General features: G+C 39.4%; 1 protein-coding gene across 1 annotated transcript in view; it reads right to left on the bottom strand.

Annotated features, from left to right (window-relative positions):
- spon1a (spondin 1a) overlaps positions 1 to 20,124 on the bottom strand; it is a 54,495-nt gene that overhangs the window by 7,036 nt on the left and 27,335 nt on the right. The window contains exons 7-8 of the mRNA XM_031846309.1: positions 7,535 to 7,599; positions 2,004 to 2,205 (exon numbers count right to left, since the gene is read on the bottom strand). Of these exons, the coding sequence (XP_031702169.1) occupies positions 2,004 to 2,205; positions 7,535 to 7,599 (267 nt within the window). The remainder of the gene's footprint in view (positions 1 to 2,003; positions 2,206 to 7,534; positions 7,600 to 20,124) is intronic.

Raw genomic sequence — 20,124 nt, 5'->3', positions numbered from 1 at the left:
ACAAAGGACTAGTTTGGAAAGCAGCTGGGAAGGAGCGCTGTATTGTACACGGAAGATGCTCTTATTAGTCAACAGCAAAGGTCTGCCAGCATGGGGTTGATAGAAGCACCACCGCCAGAGGCTGTCTGGCGGCAGAAGACCAGCTCATCCTTCAACCCCCTCTGAGACCAAACAGAAAGAAAAAAACAGCAGTTCTGTTTGTGTTTGTGGGAGAGAGGTAGATAGGGAGAAGGGTAATGAGAGGTCACTAATTAAAAGATACAGTAAAAGTAATGGCACAGAGAATGGATCTCATTACTCTGCTATGGGCCTGTGCCTTTAACTATTTTGTAACGGAGAGCCAAATTCCCACCTCACTTTGTTCCACTGTCCTCTGCTGCAAAATGTTTGGAAAGAGGGTTTATTTCATTAATCTTTTTAAAAAGCGTTAACATGATATTTGTGTGTTAAGTCGTTATTATCAGATACATTCTCATTTAAATAAAAGATATGGTAATATTTGTTTAATTGGCATCCAATACCTACATCTTTGTAGATGTTACATGCCATTACATCTTTATGTGATAAAGAATTGTGTATTTGGACAGAAAGAGCATTAGAGCGGATACCTGAGATTCAGTTTACTCTATACCAGGTGCTACAGACTATCACTGGATTACTTTGATCCCGAAGAAAACTTAAAAGTCTGGTGATTCTCTTTTAGTGGATTTCTGATCATTTATTTGCCTTGATGGACATCGGGGATAATATCGTAGATTAAAGATTTAATGTGTTCACCTTTGATTGAGATATGAAGAAAGTGTGATTTAAAAGTACCAAATTCGCTTTAGTGAGTTGTGTGTCATGGCCGCTGCTGCAGCTCTATCTGCTGACCGTGTTGATAAAATGACCAAATCAACTGGTCATACTACAATAACTAACTTCCTGTTGTTGTCCCTTAGACATAACAGAGTATCTTTGCCTTACTTCTCTTCCTCGCGGGGGAGGCACACCTCAAAGTTTGAAAACCCCAGCTGTATACAAATCAAATGTTGCACTTTTAGTTTACAGAAAGTTTTACAGATGATTTCCTGTGAGACGTTTTTGCTGTTTTTAAGGATTATGGAGTTGTCCAAAAGTGTATGCATCAGACTGCAGATGGCAAGCTGAAGCTGTGTTTGCTGTGGAAAAAATATGAAATACCAGTGTGTGAACAGACTTTTTGAGAGTTCCTTTCAGTCTCCAAACATTGTCATTGTAGTCCGAGTTAAAAAGACGACAAACTCAAAGTTCCTGAATATACTTGACTTGCCCTTACAGTGCAGTTCGATTTAGTCAGTGTGAGCCACAAAGTGTCTGTAAGCAGGGAGTGGTGTATAAAGGAGTGTGTGTGTGCATGTGGGTGTAGGTGTGTGTGAGAGTGTGAGAGAGAGAGAGAGAGAGAGAGAGAGAGAGAGAGAGAGAGAGGGGAAGATGAGTGAAATTATTCCTTGGGCCGACCAAAACAAACCAGAGAGCGCAATTCAGTGAGTTCATTGGTGAGCTTGTGTCGTCATAGAGTTTGGTTAAACATGCACACCCACAGCCTAATATGTTGGTGCTGACTGGAGACACTGAGCATGCAGTAATTCGAGGGGAAGGTGTTAAAGGCTGTTAAAGGAGAATTGAAAGGGTGATGACACCTGAATTGTTGCTAACTGGCAGTATGTGAGGAGGTGAGGAAGGGAGTGATTGTGAATGTGAGCAGACAGGCAGATGAAGAGGAAAAGGTTGGCGTAAGGACAAGGTCAAAACGCAAGTGTGAAGGGAAGACTCAGCTAGTGATGAGAGTGAGGAGGAAGGTGATCCAGGGAGTAAAAAGTGGACAGAATAGCACCTTGCAGAAGGCTGTGATTGCTGTGGGATTGTGGGGTTGTAACCTGAGTTGAGTCACACATTCAACATTTAGAAGCAATTTACTGAGGTGACATAATGCTTTTCAATAAACTACATTGTTTTTGTAATGTTTTATTGTTCTGACTGACCTCATACGTCACCCCGCTGTCAGTGCCTGCGTCCCAGGGGATCAGGTCCTGGACGACCTTCTGGACCCAACCACACTCCTTAGTACACAGGTCCTCAGCAGACATACCCACATTCCAGTCTGGACTGGGCCCCAACATGGTCAGGAAGGACATGAGGTGACGACTCCGGTCCACTGAGAATTCAGCTGAGGGGGCGGACCGCCTGAGTAAGAGAGTGAGAATGAGGTCTGTGTGATTCAAAGCCGTATGTAAGTGTGAGTAAAGGGGAGAGAGAGAGAGAGAGAGATGTTAGCTGTATCCCAACTGGCCCACAAAGGTGTGTCCTTCAACAGACCTGAGGCTAGGCTGCACCTGTTCCACCTTAAATGAGATGTCCAGCCTGAACAAAAGCAAGCATAATGATGCATTTGGTTGCCCCACGTGAACTTGTAAAGTCAGACATTTCCAATTGAGTCACCAGCAGGTTGACCTCAAACGGCCAATAGAGTGTACGAGGAAAAGTTTCTGATGCAAGGTTAACAGTAAACAACAAGAAAACCAGGATGCTAAAAAGTCTAAACCAGACTGAATAGGAGGCTGTAAAGATGTTAATGTAATAGGCAGCCAGTGGGAAGGTTTGTATAATACAAACAGTCCGGTATGCCCAAGGTTTTTGGCCCTGAGTCCATTACCAATGCCAATCTGCTACAACCTGAAAATAAGAAGGAAGAACTCATTTGTTGACATGTTTTTGCCCAAGATGCCAATATATCTAGTTTAAATAAATACATACACAGCAGCAAAAGGTACACAATGTTGACTGAATATGTATCTGCATCCGATCACAAGTGTAGTCTATACTGAGTTTGTTAATAACTATTGATATGATTTGAATGAAAGTTGAACAGTTAGAACGTGACTCTTGTTATTCCTGAAACATTTGTTAGCGTCAGAGATACCCCATCTATTTCAGGGTGTTAGAACTCGGTCACTCGCACCGTTGCAAGCTCACGTGGATGTGGGAAACTTTGACTCTCCTTTAGAGAGAGAGAAAACTGAAAGATACTTACAGTGCTTACAAATAGTGACTGACAAAGCAAGACTACATCTATCTCCACCGCACATTTGCTCTCTTCCAGGAGAGGAGACACATCTCTGACTGTCTGTCTGGACCAATGATTGACAGCTAAACTAATTAACAATTTTCCCAGCCAATGCAAGATGAATTAGGAGTGGGAAGATTCTTGTTGTAACACCAGACAATTCGCTAGTGATTTTCTTTTCACCTGTCATCATGCTCAATTTGACTCCAGCTAACTCAGTCTGCCCTACACACTCTACTAATTATGGCCTCTGAGGAAAAAGCCATTATCCTCTGAGAACATGCGACTTGACTTCACTCTCCGGGATGGATATTTGGAAATTCGATTGATTGGATCTTCATGTTGCCTTACGACGAGCTAACAATACCAGTGTAACTGCAGTACACCTTTTAACAGTTTGTGGTCAATAATTTAATAGACTGACAATTATTTAAACTACAAGTTCTTTTGAAATGGTCAACGCGTAAAAAATATAGAAAACATTTTTACAAATTTAGACAACCTTATTTTTCATGTCTTTCTACTATGTAAACATACACTTCTATACCACACTGCACGCACACATAAACAAAATAGTAGTTCTGACAGTAATACAAATTAAGAAGTTAGCTCATTAAAGGCTATATTCTTGTCGTTAAAAGCTTCATATTTCACACCGATGACAACCAGCTCATTTATTAGCTGCTATTGAAATGTAACCCACAGAACACCAAAGCAGTTCTCTGGTTATTAGAAAGGCAGCTGACAAGAGACAAAGTGGGACGAAAAGTGAGCCGAAAGGGAGCCAGCTGAGTGTCATCGAGGTACTGTAGCTGTCATGAATGCAACTGTTTTAGTCCAGCATAAGGTGATTTGGTAGAGAATAGGAGGATACAGTGCAACAAGCTCATTTGGTGTTTTTGCGCCACAATCTGGTGTCATTGTATTAGTGACAGAGTGTCTGATTGAGTTTGATTAAGAATGGATGCAATTATCTTTCACGCTAATTGTGTTTGAATTCTGGGTTTCTACAAAATTTAACTAATAATTAAACTAATGAACTATCCTGTGAAAGTCTTTCAGTTAGGGAGGGATTTTATTTTATTTTTACAAGTAGCCTAATATTTCATTGTGAGGTGTCATGCTGGACAATGTTGAAAACACTAGTTTGGTAAACTCAAATTGTTGGTTTAGGTAAGCGTTGCTTAAAAAAAAAAGAAGTGGCACTTGAAAGACATGTTGCAGTAGCCTGATCTCATACTGAAGCTACATCAACCGGACTGGCATTATTAGTGTATAACTGCTATCTCAGTGCCTGCTACTGATATACTATAAGTCTTTGTCTGTGTAGTTAGTCAGGGACATAACTAACATTTCATTGTCAAGTTCTGAATGAAGTTTCCATCGCTGCTTTCAGCAAATGCTTTCAGCAAATGACTCAACTTCAGCCTGGGCCTCATCTTCTATAAGTATAATGTATTTATTTGTAATGTGTAATGGTACAGAACAGTTTAGACAGCCATCAGAACATACCATGCTATCTGTACGAGGAAGAGCGACCACGCTGCCCTGCCATATAGGGACGCTCTAATTGGCTAAACAATTCAAAAAAATTATTCGTACAGTAAGTTGTGGTATATAATAATATTTTTAGACTTGGAATATATTGTTTTTACTATTACGGCACAAGGCCACTTCCTACTCTGAAAAATAATTCAAATTTTTTTAATTTTTACAATGAAACTTGCTTCCAAGCTGCTATTTGATCTAATTACAGGACAGTTATTGTTCCACTTGAGGTTTGCGGAAGTTAACGCGTATCTTTGAAGAAGCATAGAAATGATACCAGTAAACAGCGCTATTATAACTTTGTTTGAGGATAGGCAAGCAAAATAACTGACTCAGACCCCTATATGGTCAGGAAGCCGTGATGATTTGTGACATTTATTGGTTGGTGACCTATTTTATAATCCCAGCGTTTTAGGACTACCGACTGAGTCATTTGCATGGGTTGACTGAGATCAGATGGAAAATATTACTGATTAACAAAGGCATAGGATCGGATTTTAAATTTTTAAAAAGTGTGTGTTCATTCCCTTCAGAGTCAAACATTCTGTGACAGTGAAAGGACTATGAAGTGGGACAGGCTCGATTAGCAACAAAATGACTTTCCGTCAATATGCAGTGTGGTGCCAAAGCAATTGTAACTTTAATGGACTATATAGATCACCACAGTAAGCTATTAAGCATATTGTTTTATCTTATTTTATTAAATTACTGACGGACCTCTGTGGATGTGCTTGTTAATTCTATTGGGTTTGATTTATTTTCTAACCCTGGAATGTATGGACAGGTGATTAAGTAATCTGCTATTTGTCACAAGGATCTGACTAGTATACCTTATTTTGTGGGAGATATTTTTCTTACCGTACACAAGTTTATTTATTTTTTTCTATTATGTATTGAGTCTGAGGAGAGCCACTGCAGTAGGCATACTGCTGTAATATGTGTGATAATGGCTGTCACTTCAGCTCCATCCCTTTTTCGTCTCCCTAAATCTACTCTCCTTCCACATCTCTGCTGCTTTGCCCTTTGTTCCCGCAATCACTTCCGTCCTTATAACCAAATGAAATTGCAAGCTTGGTTTAAGAAGAGGCACTAACCTAAAATGAAGCACTAGTAATGTAATTAAACCCCAGTCTTAACCAAAGCATTATTTAATCACTTCCTTATTCTGTGTGGTTGCTCTTTTCTCTTTCTGTATTTTTCTCTTCCTGTCTCTCTTGTCAAAGCAAGGACTATTGAAAGCTTTAATTGACGATTATTAACTCTAATTGAGAGAAAAGCTTTGTGTTAAATGACAGCAACATTCCCTCTGTATACAGACATGCATACACAACTATCTGAGGACCCTTTTAAGAATTAACAGGGTATGTTTTCCAGTTAAAACGAAGACTTTCTTTAGCCTACGTCCATGGTGAGGACACCATCATGTAGTTATCGATACAAAACGTCCTTCCTTTTTCTTGCTCCAAACCAACATAATGGATCTGATGTGCTGTCCACAATCACTGTGTGAAACAATAATTAATTGTTTGCTTGTACGGATATCATTGCTTCTATTCCTGTGGTCTTTATTTTGGAGACTAAACCCATGGCCCTCGCTGAGGCCGTGTGGTTGAGGAAACAACACTGCACAGGCCTTTGCCACTGAAGTTCTTCTGAGCCAGCTGAGCCAACAAGCTTCTTGTTTTTCTCATGAATAAGAGATTAAATGGCTCTTATGAATTTAGGAGTAAATGAGCATGCACACTGTAAGCATGTTGTGGCTGCAAGTTTCAGGGCACCTTTGAGCTGGGTTTTTACTGATCAGCAAGCTCTGGGTCCAACTTTGGATAATAACTTCTTACTGTAAGTTCTGCCACCTAAAACCTTAGGACCTACGGTATCGTGTTTGGGAATCATTTCTATTAAGTGGTTAGAATATTTTGGCCCATTAACTACAACGTGTGAATGCTTTATATAGTAAGAGTTGATTATCTTCAAAAGCATGCCATTAAGTTTTTAGATTGATGTCTTACATTGCAGTAATTTTAACGTGGTTTGACTTGAAAACTGCTCAGGACAATCCATCACAGAGGACATATCTCCTAAGGAGCATGCTGAACATGTTCTGTGCCCTACATTTAAATGAGTGCATCTGGCAGATAAGTGACTGATTTACTACGACCTTAACTTCTAAACACGTTAAACAATATTGTCCAATTTAAATAAAGGAGCCGCCACGACCCAGACGCTACAGAGTTGCTCAAGAGTGATTAAAGTATATTACAAATTCACAGCTGGGGTGAGACAAGTACTAGAGGAACGTTAAAACTAGTAAGTACGCTGTTTGCTAAAGGTCAGCTGTCAATCAACAACTTCTTACAAACTACTTAAAGCTAATCCTGTTTTTACATAATGCCTTACTTCATAAATGTATGTAATGTAAGAGTTACATGACACTTTAGACTTATCAGACAGAACTACAAAAACAGCACGACTTTTCACTTGATTGCTAAGTTCTATACCCCATCACTCCTGATGTCCTTCTGTCCAATGTAATCTATTTTTTTTTACTTAATTTAAGCCTCTGACATCCAAGATACTAAATTTATATAATAATAATTATCTATAGTAGGATATAGTGGGTCTTCTGTTTTCTATGGTCTTGAATATCATGGACAGCATATTGATATACAGAAGACCTCTATGATAGCTTTAATAAGATCGAGAACAGAGGAAGACTACGTAATACTGTAATTTAAATTCACATTTTTGAAAACCACTGGGTGCGTGTAAACTTTGCATAATTGTGAAAAGTAGATGATTTGCAATTTGTATAAAATGTTTGATTAAACTTGCAGAACCAGCAGCAAAATCAGAAGCAGATGTGTGGTGAGAATATGATGATCAGGATATATTACTTACACACTATGTGGTTGCCAGGCTGGCCACTGTGCTTTCATCTTGATGACTGTCAGTACGTCATCACCCTAATGAGGAGGGACAGACAAAAAGACACAAAGGTTCAATCTCGGTACATTGAAACAGTTGACGATTGACTCTTGAACCAAGTGGATTTTTTTTTCATTTTCAAACTTTAATCTATAAAGTCATTATGGTCAGTGGATATAGATGGTCTGTGTGGTCAAAAGAGCAGAAGCAAGGTCCATTTAAAAGGAGTACAATCCAAAGCAAGAAATCTCTGTCCCAATCTACTTCACACTTCGCCGATGTGTTGCTGTGGACCTATGGACGCGCATTATCAAAGTTGGTGCAATCTGTACACGCGACACATTCAATAATAATAAACTTTGCAGTTCACTTTTGCTGCTGGATGCACTAACGCTACAACCAAACTCTTCTACACTTCCCTGGACTTCTGGGTACCAACAAACAGCCTGCTGCAAACGGGCACGTGTCCTGACAATGCTGCATGCAGCAATACCAGGGTCCAAGCAATCAGCCCGTTCTGAACGGCCACTCCACATACGGGCACTGCACTTGTACCATGAAATCTAATAAAATACCAACTGAACATGGACATTATAAGCATAACAAATTTGGTAATTGCAGAGCCATTGTATATGATTATATTGTTTTGTATAGTGTTTGCGTTATTGTGTTGAAGCCCTGTTGGATGCATTTTATGTTTATATGCATACTATGGGAAACCTAAAAATACTCTTTCTTTTGAGCTAGGTTTGTGTTAAAAGTGGAACATTAGACTGTATTTACCCTCAGGTACTAAGATAGTATGCATAGGACACATGAACACATGAGGATGAGAATCTATCATGGTGAAAATGTATTCTGCCAGTGTGAGGGTCGATCAAACTTGCAACCTTCCAGTCAAATGCCCACAGAGGGGCAGAGGGCACGGGCACAAATGTTCTATTCAGACAATGCCAGACAGATTAAGTGTTTACTTTCCATGCACATTATTGCTTTCATTAAAAAAAGGTATTCACAATCTGCTAAGCTGTTGCAATAATGTGAGTAACCCTTTCTGTGGTCAGAAGGGGTTACTTTCTGACCCCCCCCATCTCTCTCTTTGTGTTATTGAATTTCATTGCAGTAAATCTGACAGGCTGATAATAAGCACAACAGACTAATCCCATTTTAGATCCAAGGATGTTATTGATGGGATGTGCTTGTGCAAAGGATTCACAACGCGACACAGTATTACATTATTTGGGAAGCTTCTAGTAAACATAGGCAATGAAATACTTGCAGAAGAATAGCTGCTGACAAGTGCGAAAAGTCAAGGTGCTGCTTCTGGTTTGGGTTTTCAGGTGAATTCACACAGTGACGAAATGTTTTGGTTCGTTCTTCAACACAAGGCAGCATGTTTATCTATTTTGAAGATACACTAGAGCTGTGCCGGTGCAACTTCTTAAGTTACTGCAGGTAAAAATACAGAATGAGAACATTTTGGTTTTATTAGAGCATCACTCTCCTAAATGTGATGTACAACAGATGTTTTCATTAACTTATTTCCCTGGCTGAAGTTGAAAAGAAAGGAGCTGGTCTTTTGAGGACTAGAGCTAGCGAATATTGCTGTAAGACCTTTAGAGAAACAGATAACTCACTACCAGCATTATCCAAGACAGTGACAAGGATTGTGAGCAAGCTAAAAAAAAAAAGACCTTCGCCCACCATTTAGTCTGTTGGCAGCCATTTGTGGAATCGATTAAACCGTCAAGATGCGACTCATAACTGCTGAAAATGACAAATTTCATGTTTTGCAACTCCAACCTCAAAAACAACATCAGTTTGCTCAGTCTCTCTCGTTCTCTCTCTACTTTGCTCTTGAACATCCCACAATAACCATACCTGAATGGCCAAACAATAGGGTTTTTAATCAGCTTAGCCTCCTAGAATTCTGAAAAGGTCTGCTTTAAAGGTGGGAAAAGGTTGGAAAATGCTTTTTTCCCACCATTAAGTGATAATGAAATATCAACGTGGAGACTGCTGTGTGGATTTTAAAGGGGTGCAACTCTGAAAATAATTAGTTTCTTCTTAGGATAGGACAAGCTGGACTCAGCTCCTTCCCCCAAAGTGTCGGTAAGCAAACTTGTTGCAAGATTTATTTATTTATATACACACTCCCAAACAAGAAACACTTTCCATGGATGAGGGAAATCAGCTAATTACACACAGAAAATGCAATTAAGCAAACTGACCAGCTTGTTTGTGGTGGCAGGACATGGACATTAAAATCAAGATGAACCTTTTCTATGATTTTAGTTAAAAAAAAACGTACTAATTTAACTATTTCCTCTGCACTAAATTGTATCATAAAAGAGAGGATATTCATCATGAAAGCCTGTAAAACATCTAGCCTAAACAAAACTACGTGTGTATTCACATACACACCCACAACTGCCAGGACCTCCCCCACATGCCCACCAGACTTAAATCTTATTGAAACTTTTTCATAATATTTATACTCCCCAACGCATCATACCATTGAGCTAAACTTTCCCAGCATGTGTATAAAACAGGGTACAGAATCTCACTGTTGGCTCTCATTCCCTTCAGCCCTAATTGAGTCTTCAGTCAAATGTAAAAAGTCTCTGTGGGATCAATATAGAGGATGTAATCCAATATTTCCCATAATTACTTGCTAATTACCAGAGACCCACCACTTAGTAATTCCCTAGACATTTTGATGGAATGGATACGTTTTATAATTAATTGCAGACTTGTCAGTATAGTGTCCGCAGGCTGTAGCCAGAGGATCATCTGCCCCTCGGGACAGTACTACTCGGGACAGTACTACTCGGGACAGTACTACTCGGACAGTATTATAATTTTCATCATCACTGATCTTCTCTTTTGGTGAAGATGTATTTGTAGCATCAAAATGTATTATGTTTATATTGTATTTGATGCTGAAATGTACTTGTCCTGTACTGTCTGTTACAGTCTCACAGTTATAAATACACACAAAAGATAACTTCTGATACATTGGGTTCAGTTTCTTGTGTGGCAAGGGCAATTTTAATTTACAATTTACTTTTAAATGTTTTGCGCTTATGTTGCTTGAGCTGCACACTCGTATTTTTCATCTTAGTCACTAAAAGATTTATGGAAATCAAGAGCTTTACACAAGCAAGGAGCCTCCTTAATCACCAAAAGTACAACTTGCAAACTTCAGCAAGAATATTAATCTACCAAGCCAGGGACCCTTATTGGACTGCTTTTGACAGTGATATGAGTTGTTACAAATCCTCAGACATTCCTTAATCTTTCTTGGCATTGTTCTAGCAGAAAACATCTATGAAGTTGTGTTGTTTCCTCCATTTGAAAATAACTACAGTATACTTGTTTTATCGACATAAAACATAATAAAATGGAGACAATTGACGTAGATGCATTTTTCCATTTCTGTTTTACATAAAAAATGTAATGTATACCTATTCACACAAATTCATTTGATTTCTCTGTTTGCATAATTCAAGCAGGGCCAATCCTGCAGCTCTCCTTGAAGGTTACAGGCACTTTGTGTCTGTGGAAAGACACAGGACGTTAACAACTCACCAGATTGCCATGAAATTGGTAAGGATACTCATGGTCCCCATGATTCCGAACGACTCTGGTACCCTGACATTTTATCGAACAACATCCTCAGGTCAGAGCTCCCCCTTGATCACTGATCTGGTGACAGGGGTTATATGAGTAGTTTATTTTCCACAACAAAAGAACAGCCTTGTTTTTGTCTTACCAACAATGCATTTACATAGTAGTGATATATAAACTACTACAGGAAGTGTTGTGCTTTCAGTCTACACTCGAGGTGTATGCTCCTTTTAAAGGGAATTAACTGAAGTACATTCCAATGCAAGATTTGAATGCTTTGTTTTCCATTAGCTAATGTTGGAGTGAATTGTATGTAACCCCATCACTGAGTAAGTCTCTCTCAGTTTACAAGTAGCCAATGTGTATAGTTGGAGGAAGAGAGCATGCGCATGTCATGTTTCAGAACAGTAAATGAAGGATCTTTCAATTAACTGGTAATTGGAAATCTTACGCCACTAATTAAAGAATCCACTCCTTGCTTTATGTCAATGGCAGGCAGAGAGGAATATAATTTCAAAGACGAGGCTTTGTGTAAGTAGAGCGTCTGCTGCTCGAATGGTGTGTCTTTCCCACTAATGACAGGGATGTCTAAAGCTGAACCCTATTAGCAATGTAACTTGTCCCATGCTTCTTGCCTGTCATTTCCTTCTACTAATTTAATATTAAGCAAAAGAAAATCTGTAATTATGTTGCATCCTGCAGGGTGGTGGCTAAGGGACAACCTCTTAGCAACTCTTCAGAATTGGCTCAAGAAGTGTATTTTCAGGTTATATACGGCCATGCAGATAATAATAAACCCACATAGTGATTCTCAGCGCTTTCACATTTCAAGGTTCCCATTTCAGCTTTCTCATTTTTAATTGAATTCCCAATTTATAATATTGTTCATGCTGACTAAGTTGTATGGCCTTGAGACCTACCAAGCTCATTCAAAACCTGAGCTGCTTCAAAATATATTGTCAGTCAATCAAAAAATAATGCAGATTTATTGCTGTCTTGAATAGATGCATTTAGGAAACAAATTGCTTTCACTGAATAAATGAATACTGATGCATTACAGTTGATCTTTGTCTTTTGTCCTGTTCTGAGCAGTCCTGTTGTTACCTATGACATTATTTTCCATCAATCCACTGAGAATCACCATCACTTTTACAATTATGCTCCAACATATCTAAAAGGAATACAAATCTGTTCTTTTAATCATCATATTGCATTGATGCATCATGTTGTGCATCACAATCCCTGTGTGTCATTAATCACTGTCAGATCACAGCAGCCGGACACATCTGCCCAACTGGACAAACACCACAGCTCGAATCACAGAGTACAAAGTGTGACTTATTAAAATGTTCCTTACAATAACACAACATCTGCTCCAATTCAATTACTCCACAATATTCCAGCAAAGCTAGGGCACATTTATCAATGTCTGGCAATTAATTCACCCATTATGTTTTATTTTTCCAAACAAACACTGGGTGTTTTATGGCAACTCATTTAACAATTGATAAATCAACAGTCAACAGTCCCTCACACTGAGGAGACCCTAACCCAAGGCGGGCTGAGGTTGTAGTCTTTAAATATTGCCTCTGTGAGGTAATACTTAATTAGTGCATGGTACTCTCCTTGGCAGAGAAAACCTTAGCAACCCTCACGTCTTTTTCTTTTCTCCTATTACCAGGACAACTGTGTAGGGGCGTAATAGGTAATATGTGCTTTATTGCACTGCTGCGGTGAGGATCTGCCTTGTTTTGAGTGTTTTCTTTTTCTTTTTCTTCTTCTTTTCAAACGGATCCACACACACGTACACGCACTCACACACATATACACCGTTATACTTATTGCATACACAGGTGGCGTGTAAGCGCAGACTCCATTTTGTGTCTTATTGCCCCATTAAACAATTGCTGCCGCGCCACCATTGTTAAGTCTCGCGTGACGTAAACCACTACGTGAAAATACCCGCCATCTTGCTCGCTCTCTTTCTCCTCAACCTCCTACATACACACACACACTCCCCTCACCATGTGATTGTTTGTTGCTTGAAGGTATTATGCTTGTAATTGTATAATAGATGTTTGTTTGTGTATATTATTGATTTCTGATTAGTATTGTTAGGTAAATAAACTCATTATATCTTAGGAGCAGTTTTCTGTGATTATTTTGTGTAATGTGTGGTGATAATAGCTGGTTGGTAAAGTCACTGCTGGGATTCAACCCTTCACTGTTCCCTCTGAATGTGGAATAGTACTTTTTGAGACTTAATCCACAGTTTGGTTGTTGGTCCCTGATCCCAGGGTATTGCCCCATTATTGTTAATATATGTTAATAATCATTATTGATATTAATCATTTCATTTTTATCAATAATTACATTTTTATACTTACTAGTAACCAAACCCGCTCCTGCCAGATTCCAAATATTCACTTCTTACTTTGATTTCACAAACCAAGGTAAAATAATTAATCTCAAAGGAACCCTCAAAAACATCATAACATATCCTTCCCATTATAACATTGTTATCTTGTTAGAAGGTTTGGACCATTGTTTTCCCACCTGTGAGTCCTGGACGTCAGTGGGTTCAGTTTACTTCTGTTAGCTCCTCTGTATACTAATTTGAACATTTGCTTATTCAAACCAGCTTATGTTGTGAAAAAAGATCATTGTTAAAAGCTCAGTGGAGTCCTTTCCAGAACAGAGAACTGCTTGTATCAATTAGAGAAGACACATCATGCAGTACGGATGACATACTCTCTTATCTTGGATGGAAAAGATTCATATTGCCTGAATAATTTCCATCTAGTCCTGACAAGCGCAGTGAACCTTCATTTGTAATGCTTGATTTAGCATTTGTAATTCCCTGTTACGCAAGGAACGACATTTAAACTGTTCGTTGGAAATAAGAAATGGTTAACAGAGGCACTGTGTTAATATGGTTTAATATCGCCTGCTTGCTCCACTGACATTTGTAATGGTTTAATGTGAAAATGGGCAAGAAAAGCAGCTATACAGAAGTCTATGTGCTTTCTCACTGCAGAATAAACAATCGAAAACTGCTACACTCAATCAACTACCTTAACTCTGCTTAAAAAAGCAGTTTAATACAGCATTCATGTTATGATAGCGATATTTATTTGTTTGTGAAAACACTATACAGATGATGTCAAAGAATACCTGATGATTAAATACACAAACATCTCTATTAAGACTGGATCTAAAGTCATGAGTACGGATTTGGATGTAAGAAAGTAACCTTGATTATACATTTAAGCAGCAACAAAATTAAGAAATTAAAACATCGATAAAAGCAGTTCTGCAATCTACTACTTGCTCTGGTTTGAAAATATTTTTCAGATTTTAGCCTAACAAAGACTTTTTTGTGAGACTTCTCAAGAACATTAATGCAGATACAAGACTGGAATAACACTGCTACTCCGTCAAGCTGTCATAGAGCTACCATAGAGCCCACTCTGTCCCTAACTGAACTCCCTGATTAAATATTGTCTTTTTTTGGGATGAATTAAAATATTGTTTTCCGAAAGAAGCAGACAGACAAAAAGATAAAGCCTACAGACCACTGTGAATCACTACATAACCTGGTTATACTAATGGTTATTCCCAGCTCCTGGTGGCTATGTAAACACAATGAAGGAGGTAGCATCCCTTTACCCTTTACGCGATAGCAGGAAGACATCTACATGAAGCAGTAACAGATGGAACTTCTGCTTTTTTCATATCCCATTGGAATATCAGCATTACATACTTGTATAATCACCATGCTAAAAAGAATAAAATCAAGTGTAGTTGGAGAATGACCACTGCATGATTTCTACTTTATCTCTTGCTGCAATTTGAGATGCTGAAAAGTTTACATTTTCTGAACACAAATAATAAGCAACTTAAAACTACTAAATACACTTTTGTTTATTATATTGTTGCTTAACTTTGTAAGTATTTACTGTAGTTATGTGTCCAATAGATTCTACTCAGGCTAAAGATGGTAGAATACATCATTCTGCATTCAAAATGGTCAAATGATTCCCTAGGAGAGCACAATTACGGGAAAATTAAGAGCTGGGAGCCAAAGCCCCGCTTGGTCTAAAGGGAGCCTTTTCCCTGGGTGAGAGAGAAGCTCTTCTGATGTTGTTATCAAAGTTCTACACAGGAATATCTGAACTGTCTGTCCCAGCACATACTCCAAACTATTAATACACGCAAAAAATTGCCTCGAAATTCCAATGGGATGCAGGCTGGCTGTTATCAGCACACAGCATAAAGGCTTACACAGCCTTCAGGTGTTAATTAAATCTCCTCTGACATACCCATATCCTGCCCTGCAGAATAAGCGGCAGATAGGATACTGCATAGGTGAATTTACTTCAGTCACACCGATCTTGCTCAAAACAGAAGAGGAGAACGTTCCGCAGGGTCATGACGAAACGTGGTGACAAGAGAATTGTCCGTGCTTAAGGCAGATGAGTTTGTAAGCGCTGACTACTTCTCTAGAGAGCTGTGAATTGATTTGCTGACTGTGGTTGTCCTCGGTGGCAATCTCTGAGCCTTGCAGAGTAGTCTGGAAGCCTATCGTGCTGCCTGGCACACTCATTCATCAAGCAGCCTGAGCCATTATACAGGCAACTCCAGCAGACCTGGGCCCAGGGCTGAGGGATATTATTAGAGATGAATCGAGGTAAGTGCCTTTGATGACCCGGTTCAGCCTGTCTGTCGCACTCTAAGCTTTCCTTCCGTTTGCTTACTTTCATTCTTACTTCCAGAATCCTTGCTCTGTAAGGAGGTCAGTGGCCATTGACGTTAGATGTACTGCACTGCAGAATGTATAACAATCCTAAAACTGCCCACTGCTGGTAGGAAAACACAATTCTACCAACTCAGGCTAATACCTGATCAAATTAAAGCCATATATACTCCGTCCATTTATCATATATCCAACATCAGAGATGTCTTTTACATCCTCATTGAAGCACTATTTCACAAACAGCTATGCACTAGAATCAGTCCAAAACTCACAAGGCATTAACTCCAAATTACCTCAAAGTGGGAAAAGCAAAACAAAAACATGCTAAAGGGAAATTGTTACTTTGCATTTATAAACAGTATGAAAACTAAAGAGACTGTCAGAGCTATATCTCTTTACAGAATGTTTGCCCAAACAGACAATATATGCTGTAGTCAGCCCTGATAAATCAAATGGAAACCACAACGCAGTATTTATGATTGACAAATCAGCTTTCCAATACACTGCTACAACGACTGGCCAGCTTCATTGCCCTAAGGTCCATCATCCAATATGAAGCCAACCTAAGCTGATAACATAAACATGTTTTTTTTTGTTCTCTCTGCACGCAGAGAACAATCATAACCACAGAGTAACTATTATTACTGTGGGTGCAGAGAGAGAGAGAGAGTAATGAGCTTTTTAATGCATTTGAGGCAAATTAATGCAACGTTAGAAATGAAAGATGTCGCACTTTAAGTAATGGAATAAGCAATAACCTGGAATTAACCAAAGCTGTAATGGTACAAAAACAGTGTTTCTGGATAATAAATCTGTGCCTTCTTCCCGTCTGATGAAAAGCTAGTGTAGACTAATATTAGGGATAGTAACAGATGATAATACTCTTTTCAGTAGACAATCAAAATGTTGGTTAGATTGTGCTTACTTCATATATATATATATATTTAACCATAATATCGATTTGATTTTGTTTGTCAGAATTATGCATGTGGACATGTCTGGATGCTCTTATGTCCTTTACTGCTATCCCATTCAGGGAAGACAGATTCCAGGTCCCCAACCTACCAAATGGTATGGAGATTGCAGTGAATGAGGGGCCTCAGAGCCATGGTCTCATTTACATAGGGACAACATAACAGCTAGAGCTGTTACTGGAAGCAGATTTGTCGAGGCCACTTCATGAATAAAAGATCAAAAAGATTTATAATGAGGGTTTATTGTATTTAGCTGGCCTTCATCTTATGAAGATCTTAAAAAAAGAAAACGGAAGCCTCTATTCTCTATCCCAAAACCTAATTCAGGAGAATCAGCAATTCAGCTCTGTACAGGTTCTGTTGTGACCTCTAATATGTAACCTTGAGTTGACACAGCAAAAACCTTTAGGAGGATTATTTGTGTTATTCTGTATGATGGAAAAAACCAAATGATAACCAACGTTAATGTGGACTAAATCACAGTGGCTGCAGTTTGCAACAGATGGGATGGAAATTCTTTCATCTCACACAACCTATTTATTTACATTTGACTATGCATATGAGAACCATACATGTGTCATACAGCATTGTCATACATATATGTCTCTTTAACACCGTGTGAACCGCTCAGGTATTTTCACATCTGCTCCACTAGAACCCTTTCTCTGACACGGTTTTCAAACCCCTGTCCACAAATTGTTCACTTACTTTTGTGTGTTCGCAAACTGTAGTTTGGGCACCAACAGCACGTATGACATCGCAGTTAAATTTACAAATAAATGAAACTAAAAAAAAGATAAACACGTGAAACACCACAAGAGACTTGATTAATGACTGATAAAAGATGGAATTATATCTAAATTATAGACTAAAAATTATAGACTAAAAACACAAAGCTAACTCAAAACAGCCCAATGTTTAGCATGAATTTGAATTTCCCTTAACTGTGTCATCTCACACTCCCAGGAACTGACAACTATTCAGAGAAAACTCCTGGGACAGCCAAATAAGATAAACAAGGCAAACGTTTAATCCTTGAATGATGATGCACTAAGGAGTGTCTGGAGCAATGTCCTGTCCAATCTCCTTTGCTTGTTACTACTCTCTTATTCCTCTAAGTTCTCTGGACACAAGGAGAGCTTTGTCAAAGCTGCCTCCGGCTAAGATGTCTAACATTACAGACTAATCCAGCTTCTATCCCTGTGTATGTAGCCCAGCTGCACTAAGGACCAGTCAAGTTGACATTAAGGGCCACACCCACACCTCAAACATATACTATCTACATTTAATACCTCCATCCATCCATCCATCCATTTTCCTCTGCTTATCCGGGGTCGGGTCGCGGTGGCAGCAGGTCAAGCAGGCTGACCCAGACCTCCCTCTCACCGGCAACATGTTCCAGCTCATTCTGGGGGATCCCGAGGCGTTCCCAGGCCAGCTGGGAGATGTAATCTCTCCAGCGTGTTCTGGGTCTTCCCCGGGGTCTCTTCCCAGTTGGACGTGCCTGGAAAACCTCCAGTGGGAGGCATCCAGGAGGCATCCTAATTAGATGCCCGAACCACCTCAGCTGACTCCTTTCGACGCAAAGGAGTAGCGGCTCTACTCCAAGCTCCCTCCTGATGACCGAGCTCCTTACCCTATCTCTAAGGCTGAGCCCGGCCACCCTACGGAGGAAGCTCATTTCGGCCGCTTGTAGCCGCGACCTTGTCCTTTCGGTCACGACCCAGAGTTCGTGACCATAGGTGAGCTCCGGCTCAGCTCCCTCTTCACCAAGACGGTCCGTGCAGCGCCTGCTTTACTGCTGCAACCGCACCGATCCGTCTGTCGATCTCCCGCTCCATCTTACCCTCACTCGTGAACAAGACCCCGAGATACTTGAACTCCTTCACTTGAGGTAGTTTAATACATTTAATACCTGTATAGGAAAACTATTATAACCTTATGATACAGTAACACGTTACTCTGACTTCTTCATTATGGGAAAGCTAAAGAACACATGCATATAACCAAACTATGTGCATGTGCACACTGAGACACACACATGCACATACACGAAGCATAGATTGGCTAACACTACACCACTGCCTTTTAAAATGTGCTTGTCTCCGTCTGTACTGCTCAATTTCAGCAATCATAACAACAGTCCTGGGAAGCAAGGCAGGCATTAGGGTTTTTGAGAGCTTTGTTTTCCCAAACATATCTGCCTGGCTCATAAAGCTGACCTGACAGGCCGAGGGAAAACTGCCAGCTGAAATTAAAAAATGAGTCTCTACTAAATGTGGGTAGTTGCTTCATTTTTAAAGACGTCTAAGCGGACACCCAGAAAAAAAATGTTAAGCAAACAGAGGAGTGATGTAGCTATAGGGCGAAGTGACCATGGGGGGTTGATAGTGAAGAGCTTGGGAATTTCTGCATGCTCTTCCACCCACTGTGGTTTGGCATGGTGTACGTAGCTTGGCAAGGTTGGACAAAGAGGTGGTCAAGACTTCACCCTCTGGGAGGCCCCTTTATAGGTAATTGGTATCAAACTGTGGCAAACCTGACCTTGTGCCGCAGCATACGCACAGTGAGATACACAAGGAATACGAGGGTATGGCAATAACAGAAACAAAGAAAAGTAGAAAAAGAGCCTGTAGCTTATGTGTGACTTATCATGTTAAAATCTTCTTCCTCTCTGCTTAGTCCAGAGGGCTAGCATTTTGCATCCATTTTACACAATCATCTAAATATTTAAAGACATATATTATCAGAATTTTTTAATTTTGAAAGAGAAAATACAACTAAGCAAAAACACTTCAAAAAATAACATTTGCTTTACTGTTCGTGAAGTATCTAATATATGTTAGCAATTTTGCATGTTTTACATCACTTAATCCACATTGAAATTGAAAGATAGCAAAGATTAAGTACACAGGTTTACCTTCTCCATTTTATCATAGCATGGCTATGAGAGGATTTAGCGCAGAGGCACTAGAGAGGAAAAAATCGGAACTACTGTGAATTCAAAAAGCACAGTTGCTGTGTTCAAGTGTCATAGTCATCTCAAATACAACTGTCATACCAATATTTTCTGAATGATTAATCATGAACTAGACCCTTTCATGGAAGATAAAAGAAAAACATTCATTGCTGTATCATACATGCTTGCATGCTGCATGGACCCCCACGTATTCTCTTGTACAGTAAACCCAGGCACAAGATCG

The sequence above is a fragment of the Anarrhichthys ocellatus genome, unplaced genomic scaffold, assembly GCF_004355925.1.
Source record: "Anarrhichthys ocellatus isolate YVR2014 unplaced genomic scaffold, GSC_Weel_1.0 scaffold6, whole genome shotgun sequence".
NCBI classification, from domain to species: Eukaryota; Metazoa; Chordata; class Actinopteri; order Perciformes; family Anarhichadidae; genus Anarrhichthys; species Anarrhichthys ocellatus.
This window is presented reverse-complemented; position numbering and strand designations above follow the sequence as displayed.